The sequence below is a fragment of the Ananas comosus genome, linkage group 24, assembly GCF_001540865.1.
Source record: "Ananas comosus cultivar F153 linkage group 24, ASM154086v1, whole genome shotgun sequence".
Lineage (NCBI taxonomy): Eukaryota > Viridiplantae > Streptophyta > Magnoliopsida > Poales > Bromeliaceae > Ananas > Ananas comosus.
In genome coordinates, this window is record NC_033644.1 from 7518005 (window position 1) to 7527621 (window position 9617).

The following is a 9617-nucleotide window of genomic DNA, read 5'->3' on the forward strand; positions in this document are numbered from 1 at the left end:
GAGACCTAGTTGAGCCTCTTACCAGCCTAGAATTTAAAAAGATTAGTAAATTGTGGCATAAACGGCGCAAGCAATTCCAAATTACTAAACTAAATGAAATGATCAGCGCTTTATTAGGAACTATTAGTAGCAAACGTGCTCTGTTGCCATCCATTATTTTTTGTGATGGAGTCTCCAAATCAACGATGGGCACTGTTGAATATGATTTATACCACTTAAAGACCAAATTTAATATTTTTGCGATATTGTTCTCCTGCCCATCCAGTGGACACAAAAAACGAACGGTCGAAAATGAATATGCTTTAAAAGGTGATGATAGGAGTCGTGTAACCAGGATTAAGAATATAGATCTTGTTTTAAATAGTTAATTAAATTTTCAACCAAAATTTAGTTGATTTGGATATCTTTAAGCCGTTAAACGAGAAAACGTCTCATATTGGCCATTAAAATTATAAATTTAAAAACCCTTTAATTATTAGGCTAATAATGTCGAAAAGATTTTAAATTTGATTTCTAGATACGTCAAAGTAGTATAGATCATGTTCAACTGTGCACATCGTCAATTTGAAGGCTTCACCGTTAAAAACAAATGAATGACAACGCAACCCATTTGTTAAAAATAGTTTTCCAACACAACTCAATTTATTAGTTCATCCTTATTCCGAGCGTGGTACAAATTGTGCCTCTTACATAGTAACAGAAGTAACGTCTCTATATTTTCCGACAAACATTAGGTAGAATTAGCCAGCAAAATCAAAAACAAAAAACAAAAATCTGTGTTCAGAAGACAGTACTTGCCCAGCATGCAACAATAATCATCATCATTTTTGTCGCATTTAACAAACTAAACAGTTCATGACTGCTCATATTATAGCACCAAATTAAAGAACCTGGACATTTCCTTTAAAATAAGTCTACCCACTAGATCTTGTCATAATGATGATTGAGAAATTTTTCGATTCATTTTCTTCCTTCTAACTACAACTTAAAAATTACTGAATCAGTTGAAGCCAGTTCCCACATAGAGGGCATATTGCATTCCCCCAATTCCAATAACATCACCGATACAACCGTATAAATTATCTCGTACCGAGAATCTGTGCCATCTTTCGAGCACCTAATCTCCCTCAATGAAAAGAAAAAATAAAAAGAACGACGAAGAATAGTTTTAACATTGGCAGTGAGTGAAACACCAAGCACTGGGGTTCAATCTGAGGCATGGAGTTCCATACCACTCCTAAGATTGCTCACAGCCAACTATTAATGATCAGATCTTGTCATGTAGATTAACAATCAGATCGTGGGCATCGTCTAGAAGCCTCCACACATCCAGCTGGCCCACCATACTGTTGCATTCCCTTAAGATCTCATCCATGCTACTGTACTTCTCGATGATGAGCCGCCTCCTCTGGAGAACGCAAGCCGCAATTGCATACAGAAGCAAATCGTCAGTTGGAGGGGCCCGCAGTCTAATTCTACCCCACACTGACCGCCCGATCCCGGCCCGGATCGCAGCCTGGTCGGCCCATATCACCTCCCACAAACACAAGGTTTGTTCAAAAGTGAGCTCCCTTCGAAACAGTACCACGACCATTCTATAAACGAAGAAGCAATCCTCGGCTTGTAGCTTCTCCAGGTGCCTGTAGAAGTGGGAGTCTTTGCATTTGATGATCTTAGAAACAATCTTCAACTGTCTTCGAATGCCCACCTCATCGAGCCTGAAATTGTGGCGGGCTTTCCTCATAAAGCCCACAAAGCACCAAAATGCATCATGGTCCTCCTCCATCACTGCAACTATGGGTGATAAGAGGTCGCTCATGCCCTGGCAATAGCCAATCTCTGGGTCGTAGATCGAATAAGCCTCGAGGATAGCTACCAGCCGAGCGGCATGATAGACCATGCACGGTTCCAGGTGGTCGTAGTTTTTCAACCCGACAGCTGACGCACACCGCAGCGCCTCCTCCTCAGAAATTGCAGCCTGCTTTGGGGAGTAGAGGACCCACTCTGTGTTAGCGCGGAGTGCATCTACACGAATGATGCGCTGCCATGTCGCAAAGTCCTCAGAAGTCCGGTTGGACTTGAGAGAATCCCCTTTGACAGACGCGCTGCGAGCAAATTTAGGGTCAGATTCAGTATTCTCTTCGATGATGGAGGGCATTCCTGTGCCTTCCGAGTTTTCTTCATCGGAGGATTCAGAGTAGGAAGAGTCTGTCTCTGCAGCATAAGTTATGCTGCTTTTATCTTCTTCTGTAACTACATTGGAGGAAGCACAAGTTACACCACTTTTAGCTTCTTCCGTAACTACGTTGCAGGAAGAAGTTTTAGCATTGACTGGTTGATCTGCTGTGCTGTTTTGCAGTTTGGCTTCCTCATTGGATACAGAAGCCCTAGCACTTTGATCTTCAAAAATAGGAGACTCAGGGTCGTCGCTAAATCCAGGGCTCTCTCCACAACTGACCTCATCTATTATCTTCAACCCATTTCCCATGTTGTACTGAACTAGGAGTTGTTGACATTGTTGCCTCAACTTTTCGTACTCTTTCCTGTAAAAAAATTGAACAAACTATTAACTACCTTGTATGAGCAGTCAATTAATCAAGTGCCAATAGAGCAAAGAAGAGTGTAAATAGGTGTTTTGGCTGCTACCTTTTCTTTAGTTTAACGATGTTTCTTTCTGTCTCCGAACAATTCAAATCATAGCTGCAACATGAAAACCAACAACATTAACTAGCTATAGTCAGCAAAACTCTGAATAATAAAACACAATTCTGCAGCTTTCATCATGCAAAATCTAGTTTGCTGAGCACACATGTGATGACAGAGAGCCACAAACTCCAAAGAATCTGGAGTTTCATAGCAAAATATCATCATAGTTATTAAATGCATGCAATATACCAAACAAGTAAAAGCATGAAACTAATACAATATTCAGATATAAGGATCACAGAGTATTTATTGCTTAACACAAGTTACCTGCCTTTATTATTCTACACCAAAAAAAGGAAACTGAAAATCTAACTTCACTTTGTAACCTCCCACCGAGAATGCTTGTAAAAATGTAACTATAGGAGAGACTATTGTTTTGATTAATTGGGCTGGATATGTCTTGGGCACTGAATGTGAAAAAGGCTCTCTAGATACTATTTAGGTGCTCAACACCATCAATATGCTAATTGCAAGATATCAAGTGAATCAACAATGTGAATATCCTACTTGGAGCACAAAACTGTTTGAGTTACTGATCCAACAGTAAGTACAATAGTAGTTTTGAAATCCACAGGTGTGCTTAACTACTACATTGAAAAGCTTCTATTTCTCTCAGTTAAATCCTTAAAAGATAAGATGGAGTTTGAATGAAAATCAATTGTACTGTTGCACAAGCAGTTCGCTGTTATATAAATTTTCACATTGAAAAAATATATATTTTGTTTTTGCACTTCATTTGACTATAAGAATCTTCGACCTGTGAATTGACTATGTCATTACTATTTCATTTGTCATACTCAACCAATCAATCTTAGCTCATTTATATTAATATAGTCTATGTGATATCTAGTAGTGTCATATAGTCAAATCGAAGTTGAGTGCTACCTCCTAAATTTCTATGGATCTTTCTTCTGAATTGGTTTTCTAATTTCTTTGGGCTGATTTCTAGCTTCTAGAGAAACTAAGTCTTCAATGTTTAATGAAGCTTTGACAATTAACCCATTTTGGATATCTCACTTAAGCGACATACTCAATTCTTGTTTTCCAGCCAGATTTATGTTTCAAGCACGATACTACCCAGTTGGAAGCTTGGGCAGACCATAAATGCGACTCAATTGCAAAACCTGGAAGTACCACTTCCAGCTCCAGGTCCACGGGCCGACTGGAATTGAGTAAGTAGCCTCAGCAGTTTCAGGCTTCAAGTTCAAGTCTCGGAAGAAAATGTCTATAAAGTTTTAAGAGACTATAGAACTTGGATATAATTAAATTACTCGTAAAAAATATATTTGGCAAAATTTTGATCTGCTAAAAATAAAGCCGCCCCATATGAATTTTTACCTTAAACTAAGTTTAAACATTAAAGTAATGTGTTTACATTTATTGTTAAGTATGGCCGTATAGATAGCTTATTGTATTTCTTATTATATTTATAGTGCCTCCCAAAAGGTTAAAAGAAAAACAAACAAACAAAGAAACAAACTTTGACCACATGCATTAATCTCATAATAACTATTGAGTGTCGATTTTGTTTGAATATATTGTTGTGATTCTTATGATAATACCATGTCAGGTCAACGCCCTAAAGTTTTGGACCAAATTTAACAATAAATTCAAAATGCATAATCATTTGAGCTGTAATATATATAAAGCACTAGATAAGATTCTCAGAAGCTAAGATACAGCAAATAATTCCTTAAATTAAGATTATGATGTTACTTATGAACAATAAGAGTGAAAAAAAAAAAGATAATGAATGCACAATATAGATAATAAATAAAATAACCAACAAATTAGCTTTCTTTTATATTGTTTCTAACTGAAGCGAGACACTGCAGTCTGTACTCTTGATTTTGAATAAGCACATTAACACAAACAACAACCAATAATTTCCAACACTAATTTAATTTGGCACTGACTGGTATTGAAAACCCACAACACACTTGATCCTTTGGCTACTTTCAGTTGGCCAGCTTTCATGTTAATAAAAAGCAAACTCATGTTATGTCTCGACTAAGTGATTCAAACAGCACCAGGCTAAATTTGATCCCAAGATTAGCACCATAAGGTAAGCATTGACACATCTTTGTTTAGTTCATTCTTCCATTGTATTTTAGGTCTCAAAATTCTCAGGAAAGCACGTCTTCTACTAGGATAACAGTACAACAGACAGCAGTGTACCTAGTCAACCTTCTCAGAAATTGCTGAAATATCAGCAAGAGAAAGATAAGTGTTGTACTTATTACGCCTTCATGATAGTATATGTTGTGTCAACTAAACATTCAACCACTGAGGTTTCCCAAGAATACTGTGCATTAGACCAACAACTTAGGTACTAAACATATTTCATTGGACAAAATTCGACAGGGACTAGCTAAATATGTGCATTACAAGTAGTCAAATAATTGATTTCGTCTTCGAGTCCTAACAAAAGATAATTGCCAAGGGTATGTAAAATACCTTGCACCAAAACAAATGTCCTTATTATTGCACTTCTTTCTAGATAAGGCCCAACATAGGAACCATTTTTCACACGGATGGTTTAAGCCTTACCCCTGTACAATCAGCATCTCTTCTCTAGACGAGTTGGTTACGAAAGAGAAAAATCAAATAAAAGAGTTTAAGGTTTAAATATGTATCATTGTTATTTGACCCCAAAATTATCTCATTCAACAGATTATAAACTTTGATAATGGTGAGAATAAAATCTTAGTATCTAACAAGAATCTAGCACCTTGTATCTTGACATGTTTATTAAAACAAGAAAACTTCAACTGCGATATATGATCCAGAGATCCATTTTGAAATCATCTTTCTCATCCTGTTGACATCATCATCATCCAGACCTTTCAAACATCATGATTCTCTACAGCAGATCACAAAACTGAGAAGATTCTCAAATAATTATGAATCTTTATTACAAGCTACCAGACTCATGAAAAGAAAGTCAGGCCAGCGAGCTTTAGCTAAGAAATCCACAAGTAAAGCTAGGAGATCAAAATTCTCTAAATTGTGTGGGATCATTTAACAGAGGAGCATACATACATCCAAATTCTACCAACATTGCTATTGTCCAACAATTATTGCTTTCATTGAAATGTACAAATTGACAAAAAAAAAAAAAAAAAAAAAAAAAAAAAAAAAAAAAAAAAAAAAAAACTGTTCTCCTTGTTCCAAACAGACATTCAAAAACTCATCTGATTGAGATGCGTATTTAGCAAAGACCCAGAATGCAAAGGAACCAGCAGATCATGTAATTATGGACCCTTTTCTCAAGATTCGAGATCTAACAACAACCACTGCAGTCCACACCAGACTAAACTCACTAGCTCTCTTGTGACAAGCTATCCACATAAAACATGTGTCAGTGCTGCTAATAATTTCACTTCATCCCCTACATTGAAGACACAATAGAAAAGACAGATGCCTAATCAGCCTTCATCTTATGGAACTTATACTATCTATAGCAGGGCTTCCTTCTGGGGTATCAACTCGGCAGTTGGATTCTGATGCAGAAATAAACAATGAATTTGGACTTGTGTGCAGTTAGATTTACAGTGCAACAATAACTGCATGCAACCACACAATTCATATGTGTATCTGTTTTTCCTAAATTTGTTAATGTGCTCGAGTTAATGAGTAAGAACCAAGGAAAAATCAAATATGCTAAGCCTAAAGCTGATCGATACTTGACAGTGATAGCAAGTCCATACAATTTTAACTTAACAATGCCTGTAGAAGGAAAGGTAGCAGGCAAGATGGAAAAACGTTTAGACGGCAGTAAAGGAACCAATATTAACTCATTTCAACTGACAATATAGCAGGCAAGATGGAAAAATGTTTATACCAGTGCTTGTAGAAGTATAAAACACCCATTACACAAATAATTATTTAAACAAGTATGGCTAGTTCCCTACATGAGTGATAACAAATTAGCAATATAAAGAGTAATACCAAGGAAAAATATAAACAAATAGCCCGACCTGTAAATGAATTGCAAGATAAGAACAACAATAATTTGATAAGGCAACATCAAATATATTAAATCTAACTAAAATCGGCACATGCTCTAAGGATAAAGTATTGAAAAGAAATCAGCTGAAAAAAAAAAAAACAATCTAACAATTTCAGAGACTAGGAATCTCACACTCCAAGGAGGAAAGGCCAAACTTCAGCCCTAATGCTTGGATCAACTCCCTGCAATAGTAAAAACAAATGGACAACCATTAATATTCTGCCAAAGAAGAGGTTGAGATACTAAGTTCCAACAAAAGAATAATAGTTTAAAGCACTAAATGAATGCTCCAACACATATATTGGGGCATAATAACTATAATAATTGTATGTAAGCAGATAGAGTAGGATGTGCTTACTCCACTTCGAACTTTCTTCAAAAATTTGGCTCCTCCATCACGAAGTCTTCCATCTGCTGAAAAAAGACAGTACCATTGCCGTCGAGAAAGTGCACGTTTTCTTTTCTTTCGAGACCATGGAGATTTAAGGCTTCCACTGAAAATAGCCAGTCAAGGAGTTAGCATAAACTATATCAAATTACAGGCGGCCAAACAAAAAGAAAAAAAGTGGATATAGCAAATAAATGCATATTCGCTATTGCAGATTAATTTGTGTTAACAATCAGACTAAGGCAATTGGTTTGACATAGATGACGACATGATGAAAAGAAGAGACAGGTTATGGACGAGATCACCAAAATTTTATTGAGTGAAAGGCAATAATGAGAATAATAGAAATTGACAGATTGCAACTAGATCAAAAAACAAGACTGAGAGGTAGAGAAATTTTGATAAAGAGTACACAGAGTAACAACCAAAAAATCGGCAGTGAGAAAAAAGGAGAAAGGAACACTGGTGTCCAGAAAAGGAATAAGCAATTATAATAAGTTCAGAATTCAGTGATTCAAACCAGTTAAAGAAAACATAACATAGAACAGACGGACCACAGTTGAACACTCAAGCAATACTCCTCTTCCGGTGCAAGAAAATCAACACGAGACCAAGATGCAGCACATGTCATATGTAATTGAGTGCAGTTTGGGATGTAAATCTTTCCAGAAAAATTCTTAATTAACTGACAGAGAATGACCAGATTTTAACTCGTGAACTGCAAACACCCAACATGTACTCATCTACTGCAAAACATAACTAAATGTAGGCAAATTTATGTGCCACAAAGACAGCCACATTCTCTGAGAGACCTCTTCCTTCTTGTGCAGAGGGTGGCTCGAAATTGACAAACTTTGCATCCAGGGCTAGTAGTGACCAGGAAACACTGATCGACGATTTACTCTAAAAATTGTGCATGCTCCAAAACATGAAGAAAAGATACTTCCTTTACAAGGCAGTGGCCTAATACCACTAAATTAGATAGAATTGCTATTTGCTGATCTAGTAATCTACACAGTGATACACCTATGTCGAACCCTCTTAGTGGACCCATTGAAAAGTCCCACACTATAGAGTAGGGAACAAGAAATAGCAGATTCCAAGGCGGAAATTTAACTAAAGGAAACAACAAGGAAATAATCAAGGAGAGAGCATATTCCATCTGTTCCAATCTATCAAAGATAACATTTTTACATCAAAACGGATCAAAAGAGCGAGAAAAGAGGGAAAAGGGCTAAGGACAAAAGGGCGGCGGACTCACCGATCGGGAAGAGGAGACGAGACGGAAGAGGAGGAGGACGAGGACGAGGATGTGGAGGAGGAGGACGAGGATGTGGAGGAGGAGGACGCGACTACGAGAAGCGATCGCAAATGGATCCACGACGAGAAGGGGGGCGGGGACGAGGACGAGGAGGGCGACGAGGACGACGCCGACGTGTTGGATCGCCTCAGCGCCTTCATCTATACTCCCCAACCTCCTCCTCTTCTTCTTCTTCCTTCTTCGAGACCAAACTAAACTACACCAAAACCCTAACTTTTCTAGGGTTTGATTGGGGGCTCTTCTTCTTCTTCTTCTTTACCTACGGGAGGAGAGGACGATGGTGGCGGCCAACGCGAGGCCGGCCACGGCGGTGACACCGTCTATATACGAAGGATAGTTGTACCTGTACATGTAATTCATACATATACAACCAGTAGTACAGAGGTGCCCTAAACAAATAGTAAACTCATAATAAAAAAACCGCGGGTTCACTATTACATACAGAGTCAGAAAATACACACATCACTCGCTCCAGCCGCAGGCTCCAACATCAGTATGTACAAGACCACAAAAATAACTACCTGCAGCTTGGTTCCTCTCTAAACAGTAACAGCAAATGAAGAGATCTAATTCGCAACTCCTTCCATGATCCGTATCAGCGACAGCCAGAGTCGAAGAAGAGGCTCTTACAAAAAAGAGCCAAACAACTCGGTGTGAGAACTACTGCAAAAAAGAAGTAGTTTCTCGTGGGTACGCTACGACCTCAACATTTCACCCACTAAGTCTACAGAAGTATGCTCAAGGATAGTAACGAAGATGAAAAACTTCTACAGCTATATGCTACTATACATATCACTAACCAACACTCTGTAGATATGGAAATGCACTGTCTGACCCAATCTACACTATGGACTGTGAAACACACCGATCCGCTGTCGATGCTTTACACAACTACTACACGCATGGATGTCAGTGGAGAGCCGAGTCCAACCAAGACAACATGACAACAACGCAAAGCCATAAGCCCGACTCCGGAAGTAGCACTTACGTGGGCGTTACCTAACCGAGTATGCAAGCAGTATCTCTGCAAGCTAATCAGACTCTCATAGGCCTATAGTCAAAAGAATATGGGTCTACTGGTCTAACAACAAATTCTTACATAGCCTCGCGCACAATCTGATGTAAAAACAGGCAACTGGGTTCACCGTCACCACAACGGTACCCTACCAGTCCGAAACAGTCTATACACT

The 9617-nt window shown here is 38.2% G+C and overlaps 1 protein-coding gene across 1 annotated transcript; it reads right to left on the reverse strand.

The window, feature by feature from the left end:
* On the reverse strand, positions 903-8739 carry LOC109728696 (uncharacterized protein DDB_G0271670-like). Its single transcript, XM_020259174.1, has 5 exons — positions 8368-8739; positions 7077-7212; positions 6851-6900; positions 2647-2700; positions 903-2543 (listed from the first exon to the last, which is right to left on the reverse strand). The coding sequence occupies exons 1-5, from the start codon at positions 8565-8567 to the stop codon at positions 1268-1270; spliced, it is 1716 nt and encodes a 571-aa protein (XP_020114763.1). The 5' UTR covers positions 8568-8739; the 3' UTR covers positions 903-1267.

Bases quoted from the DNA above. Each gene is read 5' to 3' on its own strand.
- LOC109728696 (XM_020259174.1), bottom strand. From the start codon at position 8,567: ATGAAGGCGCTGAGGCGATCCAACACGTCGGCGTCGTCCTCGTCGCCC. The intron at 7,213-8,367 runs GTGAGTCCGCCG...GGCTATTTTCAG, and splicing joins TCGTCTCCTCTTCCCGATCG to TGGAAGCCTTAAATCTCCAT. The intron at 6,901-7,076 runs GTAAGCACATCC...TTACTATTGCAG, and splicing joins TGAAGAAAGTTCGAAGTGGA to GGAGTTGATCCAAGCATTAG.